Consider the following 20099-nt stretch of genomic DNA (forward strand, 5'->3'; position numbering starts at 1 on the left):
CAATCAAACATATAACACAGGTCAGTCAATAACTCTGTTATATTACGGGTAACTAAAAAGAATCTTTCTCTCTGATTATTTCAATTGTTCAGTCCTCATAAAGATGTAGCCAAGTTCACCCAATCTCATGCTCCTTTTGGTCCTCAGGACACGGGTTCTGCAGCACATGCAGTACGAAGATGTACATGCAGTACATGATCTTTCTGACACTGCAGAGCAACTGAACACGTAAGAGGTTTGTGCCTCTTTCCCAGGACCTTCAGCAGTTTCATGCGCGTGGACACAGAAGTTGCACTGACATTTGCAGGCAGGACAGTCCCTGAAGGCATGTCTGCAGATCCCTGCCAGAAATAGCCTGGATTTGCAGTGTACTGAAACAGCCATGGCTGGCTCCTGTTGGCACTGAGGTCTCTGGGCAAGCCCTGAAAGTCCAGAGCCAAACCATTCCCTCCTTCTCAGGGCCATGCACCGCTGCCATGCACACCCCCCCCACCCAAATACTCAAAGATATGAAACAAAAAAGAAAAAACTCTCCAGCTGGGTGAAGAACTCAAAACCTATGTTTTATCTAGACAAATTAAAGACACTTGTAGACTTTTTGCAGATGGAATCCTCTCAGGTTCAACTCTGACATGAATGTACCTGAAACACAGGAATTCTGTGCGTGATGTGGTAGTTTGGAAGATTCCTTGTTCCACTGTGCTGATGTTGTTTCAGAGGTCAAATGTCATGGCCAAAACCTCTAGAGAATAACCACTACTGTAAAAAGTCAGATGACAATTCAAAAAAAATAATGTTTGTTTTGCTTCACTTTGCTGATTATCAGGGTTTGTTTTTGTCAGTTAAACATAGAAACAAACAAACAAAACCCCCAACCTTCATACTGGAGAAGGAAAGAATGTATTATTTTTTCCCAGCTGAGAGAAGAATATGTAAGATATCCTAACTTCCTCAAAGTGAAACAATAAAAGCCCACAACAGTGAGGGTCATGGAAGTCTACATCATCCTATTATGCAGAAAGGGCCAAATAGTCATCCTGTTCTCTGCCTCTCCACAGCAGTATTTTAAACTAAAATACAAACAATTACAGAAGAGAGTTTTCTGTGCATTATATAAAGACACTGCAATTTTATTTGTAGCTCCAGTCCTACAAATGGCATAGAAGTATTTTAAAAATTCTCTTTCTGACCCACTATTTGTTATAATAGCATTATAGATAACCTTTGAACAGTAGCTGATTTAATATCCTCTCTTAACAGACTCATTTTTGTTACAGTTACTGAGCAAAATAAAACAAATGACAAGCTCATTACACAAAAAAATAGAAAAGCTATCTTCACTGCAATGATAAAGTAAGTGTATCAAGAATAATCAGCATAGAATTCTTAAATTCTTTCATGTCTTGATATTTTGAGGTGATGTTTGCAAACTTGGAAATCTTGCACTTGAGAAAAAAAATCTGCCTAACAGTATCATCAAACTACTTTACATTAAACTAAAAGATGAGAAAAGCCTTTGTGATTAAAATTAGCCAGTGGGTTCAAAGTTACGGGGTTGACAGAAAAGCAAATATTATTACAAAAAGCTCATGCTATTTAAAATAACAGGTCAAACATAGTCTGAATAGTCTTAAAGCCAAAGATCCAAGAATTTTTCAGTATTTTTTAAAAATTATTTTTATAAGACCTCAATAAATCCCTAGGGGTGGAAGAACTGCAACTTATCACCAAGCCCTGCTGTATATGTCTCCATTAAACTCTTAGCTCCTGAGAGAAAACTGGTGAAACAATCTACTGTCAGTTAACTCTACACACATGCTGGAGTGTTTGTCTGACATTTTAGTCCCCTTCCTCTTCACTGAGCCACAGAACAAAAATACTGAACCTCTAAAACATGCTTCTTTTTTGACAGAATGCTCAAGGTAGTAAGACTGGCTTCATCGCACCACTGAGGTATAGAACTCACAGAAAGATACATATTGCCCTAGGCCTAAGGATTATATCCACACCAAATCACATCAGGAAGCAAGCCTCAAGAAAGGATGGCTCTGTAAAAACGTATAAAAATCTGATCGTTAGAAGAATCCTTAATCCCCATTGTCAAATTCAACATGCAAGGAACAAACAGTAAAATGACAGAGAAAATCATGCTATTCAGCACCTGAAGCACTTTTTTTTTTTTTTAATTTTTATGGCATTGCATACGAATCACAGAATCATAGGATATCTCTGCAGATTACAGATATAATCTCAGTATGGTTTTTTATAGCTGCCTCTGTTGTACTCATCCCCTGAATTCTTATCTCACTTACTATTGTCTGCTTTCTTATCTCAGGAGGACTCTTCCTTTATCTTTCCTCTTAAGGTATGCAGAGAAATTATATGCCTTTTACAAGACAGTAAACAAGGACAGAGAATGAAAGCCTGGCCCCAGTGAAGTCAGTAGCAACGCTTCAGTTTCCTGGATTATACCAGAAAAAATGTGTTTTATCAAATTCTGTTGGTTTGAGATCAAAAGTAATACTTAGGTACTTGGCATATAATTTAGGCGTCAAGTTCAAAAGAATGATCACAAAACCTCCTAAACCTGGTTTAGGTTTTTAGAGAACCAGATGACAATCTCCTTACATGTGTGGTTGTATGCATGGATGTCTTCTCTACAGCCACCATCCAACCAGACAGCCAGAGCTGGTTATTTCAAGCAGCCTGTGTGTTCCCAGACCCAAATCCCAATCCTCCTGGCCTCCTCAGGGAGCCTTTACACCCAAACAGAGCTCTGTGGTAAGCCTAAAGTCAGACAAGAGGCGGCCTTAAAGATGTCATCTCTTTTAAGCAATTATTTTAAGCAAGAATCAGGGGGTTATCACTTGTTTTAAAAAAGTTAGAGGAGCAAGAAGAAAAAGACAGGAAATGCAGTAAGATCAAACCAGATCTACTTTTGCTACCGATTTAATTAAACTCATGAAATTCAGCTAATTTCCAGACAATTAAATACAGATTTTTTTCTTTCATATTCTCCAGAGGTAAAAGTGTGCTGCTACAGAATTTCTAATAAAAAGAGAGCTTAGATATAAACCAAAAATGTGTTTGCGCTGATGCAACACAAGCTAGTATTTTCCCATTGCTGGTGAAATTCATGAGGGGCATTTAGAAGTGGCAATGATACACAGCAAACAAAGGTACACCAAAGCTGTGGCAGGTATCTACAGAAAAGAGTGAGAGCTAATGGCAACCACCACACCGAGGAATTGTCATGTAAATACCTCACATGGCATAAGTACCAAAAGAGAATATTAGTGGCTGAAGGTTGGTTCAAGGATAAGTATCACATCATCTAGTTAGTCAATTAATCTTCTGAACAAACTCAAACTTCATCAGAGAAGGCAGGTCTCAGTGCTAAGGAACAGTCTTCCTTATTCTAATGTCAGCTACAAGCAGCATCTCCTGAAACATCCAGAAGTGTCTCTGCTGTTACAGTGGGCAGGCTTGATGTCTCTCTTGTGAGCAGCTTTGAGTTTGAAGAGATGTACCACTAGACCTTAGAACTTCAAGTAGTCCAAGAGATATCAAAATGAACATAAAATCAGAACTCTAAACTGGTAAAAATTATGGTAATTATGGAAACCAACATGAGAAGCAAACTGCATAATAAGTCTTCATAGGATTTGAAAATGCTGCAAGCAGGCTCTACTATTATCCCAGGTCAAATGTAAAATATAAACTTGCAACCTTCCAGTTTTAATCCCAGGTCCACCACTGACTTTGTGAGCCATCCCAGATACCCTCTGTTTTCCCTTCTGGCTTTCCTCCTTTCTCCCTTTCAATTCTGTGCTCACCTGAGCTAGATCTGCTTCTTAACACGTAACTCAAAAACTAAGTCTGCACCACTCTTTGGTTTACCTCTAAAAGCAATGTTCTCTCTCCTGCTTCCCCCTCTTTTTCTCTGGGTTAACTGCACATTTTGAAAACAAAGCACAAAAATTCAAGCAAACAGAAATTATTATATGAAAACGACAATGTTCTGAAGAAAACGTGCATTTTCTTGAGTCTCAAACAAGGCTATTGAAGATTACTGCTGATTCCCTTCAATCCTAGCCATATTTCTCTTATCCTTTCTGCTAAATGGGAAGAGTCCACATCATGCTGCTAAGAAATTACTTTAACTCACTTCTTTCACCCCTGCAGTGGAAGGGAAAATCAGCTGAGAATGCCAGAAGTCTGCTCCTAATGGATATGAGCATACACCAGATCCTACCCTCTCTAAGTGACTTGACATAGACTTCCTGGATGCACACTCATTAGCTCAATCCTGCTTATACAGCACACAGGAAATAATATTAAAGTGCTTCATGAAGTAGCATGTAGGGCCATAAATTTCAAATTGAGACATCTTTCATTTCTGCACTGGTAGGCATATGGAGAAGAGGACCTGATGAGGGTAATATGCCTTATATCTTCCCCCAGTGAAGCCAAGAAATAAACCTGAGCCATGCTGAGGACTGGTGAAGAGGCACTCAGAAGCACAAGGGTTCTTCACCAATGCATAGTGGTATCTCAAAAGCTTTCATTCTTAAAATATGACTATTTGGCTTTTTATTTTGATCCCAATCTGCACCTGCAAAACACAGTTACCAAAATAAACATATCCATCACACAAGCAAATTATGCTTTTGGACAGGGCCCCCATGGCTCTGAACAGTTACCTCAGCACAAGACAAGTCTGGAGTAAAGGAATGGGGGGAAGAGTGAGAAATTATACATATTCTAATGATGTCTTCATTTTCCAGCAGCTCTACAACAAAAAGCTCTGTGGTGCTGGATCTGACCTCACTAAAAACAGTTGCAGAAAACCTGCCCCACTACAAGCATTTGCATGGTTTTCCTATTCAAACATGCTTTTCTTTATTTACTATATTTTTAAGTATATGAATGCAGAGACCACCCACAGTATCAGGTAGCCTAGCATGGGAAAAGTGACAGATGAAGCTAGGATTGCTTCTTTATATGAATATAAATTAATCTATCTGATCCACATATGCTAGTGAGCCACAGCTCATCCTCAGTCAATTCATGTCCCTGACAGGCTAGCTTGTCCCAAGCTCTCCAGAAATCATGTAGATGAAAGAGCCAAGCCTGTGGTATAGGAATTACAGGATTGGAGAGTTAAAAAGGGATTTGCAAATCAAGTAGTAATGCCTGCCTTGGCTTAATTTAATTTATCATATTCTACTGCTGCCCCCTCCCCAGCAGCAAATCAGAATTGTACACAGAAGCAGTTACGGTGTGAGACACTACCTGATCTTTACAGCAGCACCTGGTTAAAAATATGCTCAGTATCCTTTGGGCTCTGACCTCCACACACTGAAACAAAGATAGGGATGAGTTTACAGATGAACACAGGATCTGGCAGCGAGCACACTAAGTCATTTCTCTGCTCTCCTTCTGCACCTTATCAGTGACATTTCCCTAACAGCACAAGATGTAGCACCAGGCTCACTGCATTTCAACTCCCCAAGGAAGCCCCCAAGATCCTCCCAGGGATAACACTTTATCTGGCAAGCACCAGAGTAAAAAGTGAAAGCATTAGTTAATTTTGCACCTTGGTTGCTCACATCCACAGACACTCCAACTCAATAGCATAGAAGATAACAGACAGATGGAAGAATTTCTCTAGAATCTCTTAAAACCCCATCTTTGTGTTTGCTGATAATTTCAATCACATTTATTACCATGCAACATTACTGCAAGGAATATTTTGAAAATGCATTTGCTGTAAATCAGACACAGCCTTTTTTACACATACACATGCAGCCCTTTAAGAAATGTCTAATTCCTTTCACAGCAGAACCTGCATTTCTTATTCCCTGGCACAGAAATGCAGACACCGACCTACTCTACTCCATTTTACACTTTCAGATCAGTTTGGCAATCCAGAGCTGGGGACAGGGAAAGGGAAGAGAGAGAAATGTGCTGCTGCTATGCTTTTCCCTATGCTATTGCTGTAAGAAAAAATGATGATGGGGTTACGACTAAATATTGAACTAAAGGGAAGTGTTCCACCTAGAGACCATATTCACCAGGCAAGGCAATGGGCATGTTACCTGCAAACGGACACTCTTTTAGGATTGAATTCACTTGCTGATTCTGTGGTAAAAAATGATGCAGAGGTATGGCCCCCAGTAGTAATTAACAATGTTAATCTTCTTCTTTCCCTCTATGGTGATAAAAAGAGTCATTTTTATATTTAATTAATGCAGAGGATCATTCTGGAAACTGGCTAATGAGGCTCTGATCACATTACCATGAAAATGTGCATTAACACCACAACTGAGGAGGCTGCTTCATGTGTAGAGAATCCACTTTGTAATTAGCCCACTGTGAAGTGAATCACGTCAGGAGGAACTCGGAGGGAAGCAGTCGGCACTGGGCGCTTAGCTGCTGCTGTGCCAATGGACCACCAACATTCTAAGCTGTTTTTTCTCCCCTGCACTGCCTGTCAGCAGCAGCGCAGTCCAAAACTGCCAGTGTTCAGCCTCTGTCAACAGCAATGTGTCAAAGCCAGAACAAATTATAGAGAGGGAAAGAACAGATGCTGAAAGGCACTAAACTTTAGTATGTGTGAGTCTGCTATGCCAAGAGGAAAAAAAACAAACAAAAAGCTGCAAATCAAATACTGATTCAATAGGATCCGAGCAAAAATTATGGGCTATTATGGGAAGTACTTGTTTCGTCTTTTCTCATCTTATTCTCAGGGAGCTGGGAACACAGCAGCAGCAGACTGCTACTCTGCTGTGCACTACACTGTTAGGATGCTGAAAGAGACACCAAAATACCTAAATGGGATTATGATCTTTGTCTAGTAGTATACAGAAATAATGCACACACAATGAATGAACAAGCAGCACATCTCACCCATGGAACCCTGTTGTACTCAGCACCTGTTTAAAGGTGACATGTTTCAGAATTATTTCAGTTTTAATTAATTAATCTGAAAATTTAACATACTTCTCAGCCAGCACAGACATGCCATAGAAACTTTGTTCCTTAACTTAAAAATACCTGAGATCACAGACCTAAGGCTTGCAGAGGCAGCAGTGCAGTTTATCTGAAATCAGTCTTATTACCCAAGCCAAGGACTCCCTTAAAACATCACTGATATGGTTCAACGAGACTGCTGCTACATGACTGACATCTTGGCAGAAGATGCACAAAAATGTTAAAAGAATCCCACAGGAAGTCATATGAAGGGGGAGTGGCATACGAGCAGAAAACAACAGGCACCCAAAATACCAATAATTACCAACATCCCCCCAAAAATTTTGCTAGCAATTTTGCAAAGAAAAAAGGCAAAGCAAAACAAAAGCATCTCTACTTACTCTCTGTAAAGCACATACATTTTTACTCTGGAGATGCTGGTATTATCCTCTGCACTCACCTGTGAAACTTCATAGAGCAGTTTGTAGTGCTCCTCTCTCTTCTGAAAAGTGCACAGATTGCAGCCCATCCTAATAAGCAACACAAGAGCAAAGCCTCTAATTTCCCCAGCACTGAAAGGCAAATGCACTGACGGGGAATCACCCTCCAGACTTGTCTACTGTTTTTCATCAGTCACTCCAGCCCCGACACACAGGCACGCCACTGTTAGCTGGAAGCACAAGGCAGGGCAGTGTGTAGCAGCATGCTCTTCTTCCCTTTCCCTAACTATCTTACACTCACGTATACACACACAGAGTTTCGACTCAGTTCATGGCAACACTCCCCCTGTCTCTGCATCAGTGCACATGACTACACAGATTCCCACTCATGAATATTAATAGCCTCTCATTGATTATTTATGACAGAACGTGTTAGCGGGGAGGGGTGTCATAGCTGCTGCTGCTGACAGATGAATATTCACTAATTAAGAAGCAAATGTACTGTGGTTAAACAAAATCCACTTGTGTCAATACCAACTCTGTTTATTAAGGTTAGAGAGACTAAGCTGCATGGATATTACCCACACTTGCCTCAATTTTTACAGTAATTGTGAGACTAATTCATTAATGGGGGTGGGAAAGGCACAAGTCAAGTCTTATGTTAGGTCTCCACCTTGTGCAACAGGGATCACAGAATACATTTTAAATATTTGCAAGCATTTTAGGAGAGCACTTGTGAAACCTGAGCTGATGTTGCTAAAAATTTAAACTAAAGAAGGAAGGAGAGAAAATTAACCCAGATGGCTATACCGATAGCTCCAGCTTTGACACTGCCAAATTTAGCCAAAATTTCACTGTACTCATAAAAGGCATAGGTCCATAACAATTCATCCTGCATATCCAGGACACAGGAAACGCAATTGTGCCTGACCTGGTGCTTTTTACATATTTTTATATGTATAAAAATATATATATATACACATTTTACTGTTTATTTAATAATCTCACATTTGAGTTTCCTTCTTGCTTGTATAAGATTAATAGTAATTATAGGCCAAATTTCTCAGAAACTCAACAGATACACCCTCTCAGACTCCCAGATACCAAAGCTATTATTTTAATGTGTCATTATATTCAATTTTACCATTTGTAAATTAGATTTTAATGGTGCCACAATTTTCAATGTGTGTATAAAGGAAAAGATGCATTTAAAATTAAACTAAACAGACATTAAATATTAAGGCCAATGGAAATCACACTTAATTCAAGGCTGACATTAATTCCTGTATGGTATAACATGTAATCTGATGGTAGTTATGCAAGATAAAAAGCCCAAGCCATAACAAAACAGGATGGAAAAAACAGAAGTTGCTTTTATTTTATCTTTACTTTCTCAGCAACTTTGCTCATAAAGAACTGTATCAAGTGCTTAAGTCAAAACATTTTTAATCGGGAGAGGATATCAGGTGGGATCCAAAGCAGAAATAATTACTTGGAAACCAATGAAACCAATTAGTTAAGATTGACACTGGGCCCTAAAGAGTTGCATTTACTAAGCAGTGATGTACTGCTACTGGTTTTTTTGGGTGCAGTTTCCTAAAAGTGCTTTGTCAAACATTTAAAATCGATAACAGGAAATGATTCTAATGAGCACTAATTGATAACAAATTGGCTTTGCATCTAGCAGCAACTCAAACACCAGCAACACCGGGTAGCAAGCAAATCAACAATCATGTGCTGCTTATCAGTTCAGTCCCTTGGGATATAATAATCCGATTTTCTGGGCCCTAATTTTACCTAATAGACAGGATAAGAGCCAAGCAGAGAAACCTACAGGAAAAACTGGACCATTGCTGCAAACTCTGCATAGTAGTAAAGTTTGCTAGAACCTCTAGGTAAATTACAAATAGGTTGAGACTAAATCTTAATTAAATTTCATCTCCTTTAATAAATCAGTGGAGTCAGGAAGAATCAAATAATGACCATTAAGAGAGCAAGCTCTTCACATAGCAGCTTCCAGCACTGTTCTGAAACAGAACAGTAAGATTAATTTTTATTTGGCGGAAGAACATGAGCAGGTAGGTTTGGTTACGAATTTCCTCCAAAGCCCAAGGATTTCAAAGATGAACCATGGAGGCAGGTTCATCATTTTTAGAAAGAATCAGCCTCTGTTCTACTCCTCCACACTCACATGAAATGGTATTCATGCTGAGAGGTTTAAACCCATGTAGCAAACATCAACTCAATCTTTGAAGATTTCTGTATTGTGAGGTGCAGAAAGATTCTCAGATGTGTAAATTTTGAACTTAAGAAAGCCAGATCAATGAACAAGACAACAGTCATGCAAGGACAACCCTGCCATCTTTCGATGAAAGTGTTCTCTTCTTCCACTGAAACGTCTTCCTCTGACACACACACGGTTTGAGAGCTAAACTACATTCTTGAAAGGAAACATGATTAACCCTGGTATATTTTTGATACTCTCTTAAAATTAGTTCTTAAAAAATTGGGGGGAAAAAAGGACATATTATTACAGGATTCCAGTCATATATAAGAAACAAACAACACCAACAAAAACCAATAGACAAAATAAGCAATAGAAAGCTACAGTTAAGCTTTCAGCAGTTTCCCCTTACAGTGTCTATTTTTGTTGTTGTTGTTCCTTCTCTGGCTCTTTTGCTTACTTCTCTGGAGACAACATAAGCTTCTCCATTAATTTATCAAGTGCCTGCCCTCTGCTCATACAGAGTAAAAAGGTTCTGTCTTCTGCTTCTGCAACCACTGCACAGTCTGAAGGGCTGAATAGATTTATTTGAGAAGGAAAGGTGTACTTCCAGATTCCTGAGCTCTATGTAAATATGCAACTTTGATCTTACATGTGGTCAAAAGACTAAACTTTGTGCAGCATGGAATGACATTCAAGGCAAAACTTGGTGGAAGTATTAACTAAAAAGAAAGATGTGATGTGCTCTGGTCAAGTTGAATTTGATACTGGGAAGAAAGCAATCTCTTTCTTTCCAACTTTCTCATCTTTATTGCCCTCCAACATTTTGTACCTAAAGGGATCAAAAAGGTACAAAAACATAATCAGGTCATTCTTATTTTATATGTAATTCATAGATATTTCAATAATGCAATGCTTTTCTTAATTGTGGAGTTCTCTGTGTTCATTGCCTACGATTTAATCTTACCATAAAGATTAAAATAATAATTTACAGTGAAACCAGCAATCAGTAATGCAAAGGGATGAGGTTTAAGAGAATTACAACAAAATTTGTTAACACTTTCAAACAATATGTGCTTGTTTAGGTCCCCTAATTAATTTTAAATATCTAGGAGATGACTTACATTTGGTATATAGTTACCTCACTGAGCTATATCAATGCCTAATTATAAGCACCCATGCTTAAAAAATTCAAGACAATGACACTGCAAATTAAAGATCACTCACTTCTGTATAACTTCTTCATCACACAGCTAAAAGACACATAATAAAATAGAACATTCATTTTAAGTGAAGATAGTGAAGCTGTTGGTTCAAACTCAGTGGTGAAACCCAGTGAAGCATATGTGGAATTCCAAGCTTTCTTTGCAAGCCCTTGAATTCACACTCTCCTCCTGATGTACCAACCCTACAGCATTTACTCTCTAAATTTTAAGGAATTCCCAGAAATCTGGCTCACGGAATAGATGGCAATGCAATTTATAGTCTAAGGGCTTCATAGCTGTAAAACAAAAGTATCATAAGAAAAATGGAGCTGGAGAAAGCTTTTGCATATCCTCACTGTTCTTAACAAAGGTTTGAACTCATAAAGCTTAACCTCAGTCTGGGTAGATCTTCTAGTCCGTTGTGATATTTAATGTTTTTCATAAAGCCTCAGCTGCTGGAATCAGGTGATCATATGCATCAGTCAGTTTGCATATTAGAAAAACAAGGAATTTTCCAGACCTATGAATGCAGAGAAAAACTTAAAAATCTTCATTAAATGTAACTCAAAGACTCAGAATTTGCATATAAGCTAGCCAGCTTGAGCTCTAAAATAACGCAATGTATATATTAACCAGTAGGCTAAATGAAGGTGCAAACTATGGAAGTACAAAGTCATTGAAAGGGACTTAGGCTTCAATAAAATGGATTTTTGCAAATATAATAAACCGGAAAATCTCACCACACTCCCTACAAGATACATTAAAATCTTACTCAAAGTAAAAATGCTGTATGTTTTCTACAGTCATCAGAGCATGCTTAAAAATGCATGAACATAAAAACGAAAGAATTTGTGTCTAGAACAAAATGCAGTATTCTCTGGAACATTAATTTAGGAAAGACACTTGTTTGACCTCCTATCCTTTACCACAGCTACCAAGACTTCATGCACTGGTCAAAGTCACAGCAAAGTAAGGGTGGCAAGAGAAAAGGCAGGACATGGAATTCCTGTGTTCTGTATTTCCCAAGAGGACTGTAATTTCTCTTAAGACTATTTAGGCCTGCCTGACTGTAAATCAAATGGGCTCCATAAGTGGAATTTTCCATTGGGCTCAAATGCTTCCTGGAAGGTAGGGGGCACCCATAACATCATATTACACAAGTCCAGTCTATTGATATCTATTTATTGTTTTTCCCATGCATGACTAAATTCACATGGGATCTATGGGATCCCATGGGATCTATGGGATTCCTTGTCCAAAATGCAAATACCTTTCTAAAGAGAAATGGAAAGCAAGCACATGAGGAATCCTCTCTGCCACGATTGTTTACAAGATCTACTTGTTCCTTTTGTTCTACACTGGAAAAAAAGAAAATCACCTCTCTGTTTTAACCCATTTATCTATCAATCCAATGAGAATGAGCTGGCTAGCATTCTTTGGGCAAAGTACGATTCTTTTTACAGGTCTACTAGCCAAACTTCAGACTGCTCAGAAACGTTTTTTTTTCTCTTTTCTTTCTCAGTGTCATCGAGGATATTCTTTCCCAAGGTTTTTACTCTGAGCAGCTTCCTTATCACTCTTAAACTGGTGCCATAATCATTAGGGAACCGCAAAAAACCAAATGATGCCTATACTGAACTTTCAGGCCTTAGGAATAAAAAAAGGTTGGTGTCAGGACTTTGTTAACATATTCTAGAAGGACCTTGACTTTCTCTTGACTTTCTCTATCTCATCAGTTAGTTATAAGGAAACCATCTCACACAACTTCACTGTTTTTAAACCATATCAGGAAACTATCCCACACAACTTCACTTTTTAAAAATAATATGATCATGTGAAATCAGGCTGATGGCTCTTAACTGCACTAGATAGTTGTAACACTATGGAGTATACAGAGTATAATTATTCATAAATAATCTTGAAATGATTTAAAGGAAACAGGGATTAATCAGGATGGCCAAACCTAACGTGTATGAACAAAGTTGTGGGGAAAAACTCTGATTATAGATAAATCTAGATGTGAAGTCCCATGTCAATAAACATTAAATAATGCACTTAGGGAACATTGCTAAAATATTCAGAGTCATGGTCTTTAAAGTAATTATATCTACTCAGAAAATAGGTTTGGAGTTGTGGATAGTTTCCTCAAATTGCCTGAGGAAAAGACTAACAATGGAGCAGGAACCATTGAAACTGCAGAAACACCAGAAATATCCATATTTGAATACAGCCAGCAGTCCTGGTCTTTCCATCTCTAAATCATCTAAAGAAAATGGAAGAGCTATGAAGCACAAATGAGAAATACAGATATGTAATAGTTCACTTTCCCTGCATCTTTCATCCAAATCTATATTTATTCTCCTGATACAGAAGGCATTCCTTCTCACATTACACAATAAAATGATCCGATGATACATTTAAAACAACAAAAGGAAGCCTGGAATTTTTTTTCCGAGTAATTTGACAGTGGAATGCATTACCAAAACTCAAAGGAAGCAAAAAGCAGAATAGAGTTCCAAAAGGTATTAGACCTTTATTTATAACAGATCATTCACTAGTCATCTACCTGCCTAGGAAGTCCATAATTCACCAACTCCTGGGAGCTATGAGAGACAGAACAGCTCTGAGATTTCCCTCCATGCAACCCTTTGCTGATAGCTTGCCCATGTTTATTATTTGCCTCTCCAGAAATCTTATACTGGCAATATGATCCCTTTACTCTTTCAATTCTAAAGCTCCAAATTTACCGGTTCTTGCACAAAAACCTACAATATGTACTTACCTGGAAGTTCCTTAGCTAATGTTAGCTGCTAATACAACATAGAGTCCAACAGCATTAATGATCACATGATGACTTTGAACTTCAAACACACTTCAAACACATTTATAAAAGTACATTTTATTGCTGTCCTAATTGGTTTCAAAGCTTTCAAGCTATATCTGCTTAAAAAAAAAAAGAAATAAAGACCATTTGGATCTGAGATATGCCATTTCAGTCCCAGATCAAACAACGGTAAATATCAATGAAGAGCCTCAATGAGAAACTGAACTCACAGTACAAAACTAATTCAAGTGCTGAAGCAGCAGGAACTGGTTCAGAGGATGAGAGCAGTGGTGAGAAACTCCTTGGCTCTGTTCTTTCCTCTGATACCTGTGTCATTAGAAAAGCTCTTCCTTTTTACATTCTTATAAAATAAGTAACACCAGTCTTGCAAGGGCATCAATTCAATAAGCCTTTTAAGGCTTTACAGAGCTTTTCAAAGAACGTATTATGGAGGGCTGTTACACCCATCCAAGTTCTGCTGTGGCCACCCTTGCAGTCTCCAGCACTCAAATGTAATTATCATGTCTTGTGTGTTTTCTCAATTAAAAGTTTTAAGTTTTATACCGGTAATTGGTATAGAAATACAAAATGAAAAATTATTCATTACTCATGAGAAGTCCCTTGCTAAGAGTCCCTTTGAGTGCAAGTACCATTAGTTGGATAAATCTGCAAGAGTAGTTTTGGTACACCCGAATATTTCAAAAGTGAAGATGCTGAAAAGAACAGTTTGTCATGAATATGGCACTACCAGTACAGAGACACATTTACCAATATGGACACGCCACCATTCGCTTTCAAAGCTCACAGAAGTGACAATCTGGAAAAACTGTTGAGGGATACAGCAATAAAATAGATAATTCTGTCTTGCCCCATATAAATGGCCTACTGTGCCCTAGAAGAACACAACAGGATTAGGGAAGTTTCCATAGCCTTGAGTGGAGAACTGTACTGAATCAGGCCATAAAAGCAGCTGCTTTTCTCCTCTGCCAAAGTATAAAGATGTTGTAATATAACTGTCAGAAGTCAACATTACTATAGTAAAAAATAATTTTGTAACACAGGTATGACCTATGTCTTTAAAGTAGTTAGGCAGAGGGGACTTGGATACTTACATGTAACTAATCATGACTTCACCACCCTAAAGATAGCATTAGGTGGTGAATGTGATTGAATCTCAAACCTGGCTCCCAACACACACCTGATAGAATGATGGATGCAGGAGAACACCACACAATGCTGCAGGAGGAACTGCCCACACTACTCTCAACTCTGTCAGCTAGTCAGACTACCTGAGTTTGGTTTAGACTAGCTAGCTTGATTTAAAATAACAATGTGAACTGAAATCAACTCTGTTTGTTGGCAGTCAGTAACTGACCACCATAAAAGCACCATTAATTCTGTTGTCGTCAGCAAATGTTTTGTAACGATCTAAAACTAATGTAGCTTCCTCTCCTTTAAAATCCCCACAGCATCAAAGGTTTACTTTGTACACTCTTTGGGCTTTCTAAAGCTTAAAATCACTGCCAGTGTACCTGCTTTCTAGGAGATCATTAGGTAAATATCCCAGTAAAGCCCAATCAACCTGGCTTTAGTTACCGTACCGTCTGCTCTAGAAGAAAATTAATGTCATTAGATGTGTCTCTGCCTGAAAATTGCTGGTGTTTGATTACTGTGGCAGCTGTCAGAGAGGTGCAGGGGTCTTTCTGCTGGATGCTGACCCAGCAGGTTGCCTGGGCACAGCCTGGTCCCGGCCCCATGCCAGCCACCCCACCCGTGTCAGGGTGCCCTGAGCCCTTGCAGCACACCAGAGCTCAGTCTTGCCCGTGTGCCCTTCCAAAGCTAAGATCCCTGCAACACTCGCCCATCAAGAAACAGAAATTTCAGGTCTGAACTCAGATATAAGGAGTTAGGATGAAAAATGTAGAAAAAGTTACAAAAATCCTGCAGAGCTACATAGATGGAGACAAATGAAATCTGATTAATGACACATCTTTTCCTTCTATTTTGATGTTCTGTGGAAAAGAAATTAGCATAGCAAATCCTGCTTTATCTCTGAACAAAATTTCAGATCCTTAGTCTGAACCCCTCTCTTTTTTCCTGGAATAAAAAGCCAAAACGAAGATCTTGTCAGCTTCAGAAGGGAGATTTGTCACACATCAGCGGTTTGCAGGGGCGGGTGCCCACCCAGCCCTCGCTGCCCGGCCACAGGGACACCACTGACACTCACCCTCTGTTCAGCTGCTGCTACCCCTGCATCCTGCTTCAGCCTTACTGCAGCTTGGCAGGACTCCTGGATTGACTGAGCTCCCTGGACAGAGGCATTAAAAACTCTTTTTGAACATAGCCTCCTAAAATTGCCAAAGGATAATGTACAGCAGAGGAAAATAATTCAATCACATTACAGTTAAAGAATGGTGCAAATTACAGTGAAGCACTTAACTTGTATTTAGCATAAAAACATGCTAAATGCTTTTATGTTAAAAAATATGAATGAAACAATACAAACATCAAGATCACTTAAAAGAAACCTTCAGGTGGGAAGCTGGAACTGTAGAGGCAATGGTCTCATTTATTTTACCAAGACTGAAGCAGATAAAAACCATCACTGTGTTCTGAAGAAGAGCAGCTTAGCACCCTTCTTCACTGATGAGTATCAATAGATGAAATAGTAGCAACACCAGTGCAATTCATCTGGGATGAAAATCCTTCCCAATTAAACTTTCACACAGTGAAAACAGGCTCTTCCAGATGTTTTGAGTTTTGGATTGCAAAATATGCCCTTCTTGAAATACATGCCCAAGCAACCTAATGTATTTTGGTTGTCAATATCAGTCATAAATAAAGATAAAGCAGACTCTAGACCAGAGAAATGTGGTGAGAAACAAAACAAAATCTCCTGTTCCAAAGATCTTTGCTTTGTAATTCTCCACTGATGTTCTCTCCAATACTAGTGCTGGGAAAAGCAATATCTTTAAGGGTCCCTTCTAACCCAAAGCAGTCTGTGATTCTGTGGTTTATCTAAACTTTCCTTGCTAGGCAACAGCCACCGTGCTTTGTCCAACAGTGTGGTAAGTGTGCTTGGTACCCTTATACATTACCAAAAGCAAACAGTGCTATTTCTTAAAAATAGTGAAATAAAATTATATCTTTGCAGGATAGATATTTTAGGAGACACTGTCTGGAGTTATTGTCCTGGGCTGACATTATGAAGCCGCTTTATTCCTCACCCATCCGCTCAATGCCCGAGGACGCTGTGCCTGTAAGAGGGACCCGGGGCCGGAGCCAGGGACCGGAGGGGGCAGGTGAACGGCTCAGCCCAAGGGCTCCAGGCTCTGGGCAGGGCTGGGGAGGGAGTGCGCCGGGAGCACTGTGCTGCTTTTTGGGTTTCCTTTGTGTTCCAGCTAGCTGGGGAAAGGTTCTGTTGGGTTTGTTCTTGCTCTTTTTTCCCTTTCCTTCCCCTTCCTTCCTCTCCAGTCCGGGGAGCCTGCGGGTGGCCCTGGCAGGCCTGCAGAGTGGCCCCGGCTGGTCCAAGCCCGTGTGTCTGTTCCCTCTCTGGGAATTTGTTGTATTTTGAGGTTTTTTTTATCCTGTTCTACCCTGGTTTGTTTGGTGTTAATAAATAGTTTGGCTTCTTTTTCCCACTTTCACTTCTTATTGTCTTATTCGTGGAGGAAAAGGGGAGGCCCTTTCCTCCTGAAGTTTTGTCTCCAAAACCAAGACAGTTATCTTTCTCAAAATGTTCAAGACCACTTGTACAGTCTTTCTCAGCTCCTTCAGTAACGCAGTTCTTGTACTTATATTTGTAAGAGTTTAAAGATGCTCACAGGCAGACACATACCTTCCCTGTGTCCCCACACCTATCCATCAACTTGCCTGCCCAGACTAAAGCAGCCTGCTGCAATATAAAAATGGAGAAATGTAATCTCAATACTCCAGAGCCAATTTCTGTACTACTGAACCATTTAATTTCAAAAGAAGAACAAGGGGCCTCAGGCCAGGTAGGCAACTCCTGTGGCTAAATCTGTTCACATTTGTATTTGCCCATAAGAAGTGAGACCCCGTATTTTCGACTCATTGTCTTCAGAGACAAGAATGTGACGCTTTCATTTACTACAGGGGAGGAAGTAACATCTCTGAAAAAGGAATTTGCTTATCAAACTTCAAATTACAGGCAGCATGTATGTGAGAGTTCACACTGGAGGCAAAAGCAGTGTATATTCAAAACTCACGTGTGTTTTTTACAGAATTAAACTTTGCATCTTATGAAAAAGAAAGGTCTTTTAATAGAAGAGGAAATATTTAACCTTCTCAAAGTCAATGTCTGTTCTCTTGTCTATGGTTCCTCCTGCAAAGAACTGAAACAAATCACAGGAAAGAATGGAAAAAAAAAAAAAGGGAAAAAAAATCAAGGAGAATAACTGATTGGGGAAGGGTGAGTGCTTTTTCTGCAAGACCTTAGCATCTAGTCTGAATATGTTTCATTTCTATTCAGTTCTTGTGCAGGACACTAGGATTATGTGTATCAACTTAATTCAGTGATAAGAAAATCCTTACTATAAATCCTACCATGTGGGACAAATCTGTCAAGATCTTGATTATCAAAACAAATGAACAGACAGCAAAATGTGACATACATAGCATACACTTTACATGACAAATTAGCCCTAGCACAACTGACAGACATACTGTAAGGTGATGTTAAGGTTGCTATGGCAAGCAATGTCTTTCCTTCCCCAGCACCTGAATCACAAGTCTTCTGAGTCAATGGCTTCTAGCAAAAGACAAAAAATTTTCTGTCGTTAAACACCATCTGCATATGACATAACGTATTTCTCTGTCCCACTGTGATTTCCTTCAAAAGTTACTGCCTTTGAGAGTGTCCTCACCCTGTCACTGGAGTGACTAGCCAGAAGCCCTAAGGTTGTTCTTTGCCCCTTCAGCAGATGTGTCAGGGATTTATTGCAATGCTTTAGGGATCTGATAGCGATGGTCAAATAAATTAGGAAACTCATGCAGTGAGCAACAACATTGTCAGCTCAGGGATAACAAGAGCCCTGCCTCAAGCTAGAAATCTGAACTGAAATGCATGTATTTTAGCTACCCAAAATTTTGGATGTTATACATTCCTCAGAAATGGGTTGTCATGTAAGAACTAAGGTTTTTTCAGAAAAATTCCCACTTTTGGTTGAAATTAAAATTATAGGAAAAAACCCCAAACTAACATTATTTCAGCATACTTCTCATCCAAAATTGTGTTTGGAACTCCTAAGGCAGAAAATCGGTGATACATTTAAAGAAATGGAGCAAACCCCAGTGAGATTTAGTAAAGCACCCATTGCAGCTATTTCTGTTAACAAGACATAACAATGCACCCAGAGCTCTCCTGCGTAGAGACCAAACACTGGAGAGAGTACATCCCTGACACAAAGTGTTCAGAGCCTACATCAGGACAGGCTCACCCTTGCTGCAAAAAACTACATGAGTCTTATGCAGTAAGCCAGCTGACAGCTTCACTGATTACTCCTCCCAGAAACCCACCAGAAATTCAAATTAGATTAGCTTCTCCCAGCTTTTTTAACAAAACTCATAGACAAAGCTGTGTTCTCACTGACCTCAGAGGATGTGTCAGATAACCAAAAACTCTTGTTTCGCTGTTAATTTCTGTGATTACAGAGTGTCTTTTTTCTTTTAAGTTATGGCATACATGTATTGATCACCAGCAGATCCAGCTATGACCACATCAAAATCACCATGGGAAGTGCTCAAGTTTCTCTATGTCTAGGAAGGACTGCAGAAGGCACTTGTGTCATCTTTTTACTGCCTCCTGTAGTTCATCATATAAGCATTTTGCAAAAGGTTACAATTCAACTAACAAAATTAATAATTTAGGTGCTTTTCTGAACACGTGCTATCCTAATGGCAAGTTAAGTGATAAAACAAGGATGAGAAGCAAAAAACTTGAAAAACTGCTATCCTCACCCAGTTTGTCTTAACCCTCTCTGTACTGTTGGTGAAGATGACACCAATTTATGTAAAGGTCTATTTTCTGTTTGAAAATACTTTTTATTCCTCCAGATACAAGCAGAAGAACAAACAATTCTATGCAAGTAAAACAGATGATTTCAAAATAGTTAAATTTAACTTGTACCAAAAAGACCCCTGGCAGTAAACTACTTACATAACAACAGAAGTCAAGTTTCACACAGAATTTTTCATACAGAGGTATCAAAGTACCTCATAAAGTCAGGAAAAGCTATCACCATTTTACAATGTGTAAACAATGAAGAAATCTAGCAACGTATAACACTGAAATACGACAAATAATTTTCAAAATTCAGTACGAGTACAGAAAGTACCAAGAAACCCCATCATGAGGGAGCTGCCCAGCACCAGGCAGGTGATGGCACACACACCAGAGGATGGCATCTAAT

The 20099-nt window shown here is 39.1% G+C and overlaps 1 protein-coding gene across 6 annotated transcripts in view; it reads right to left on the reverse strand.

The window, feature by feature from the left end:
• Positions 1-20099, reverse strand: part of PDZRN4 (PDZ domain containing ring finger 4) — a 268515-nt gene that overhangs the window by 93008 nt on the left and 155408 nt on the right. Inside the window, exon 1 of one of the 6 annotated variants that reach the window (XM_042017975.1) lies at positions 7436-7673. The exons of the other annotated variants lie outside the window; for them this stretch is intronic. Coding sequence (XP_041873909.1) covers positions 7436-7504 — 69 coding nt within the window. The 5' untranslated portion in view covers positions 7505-7673. Of the gene's footprint in view, positions 1-7435; positions 7674-20099 lie in introns of those variants that run through there. 6 annotated transcript variants of the gene reach the window in all.

This window comes from Corvus kubaryi, unplaced genomic scaffold (assembly GCF_017639235.1).
Source record: "Corvus kubaryi isolate FWS band 111438036 unplaced genomic scaffold, C.kubaryi_AGA036_p1.0 137, whole genome shotgun sequence".
NCBI lineage: Eukaryota > Metazoa > Chordata > Aves > Passeriformes > Corvidae > Corvus > Corvus kubaryi.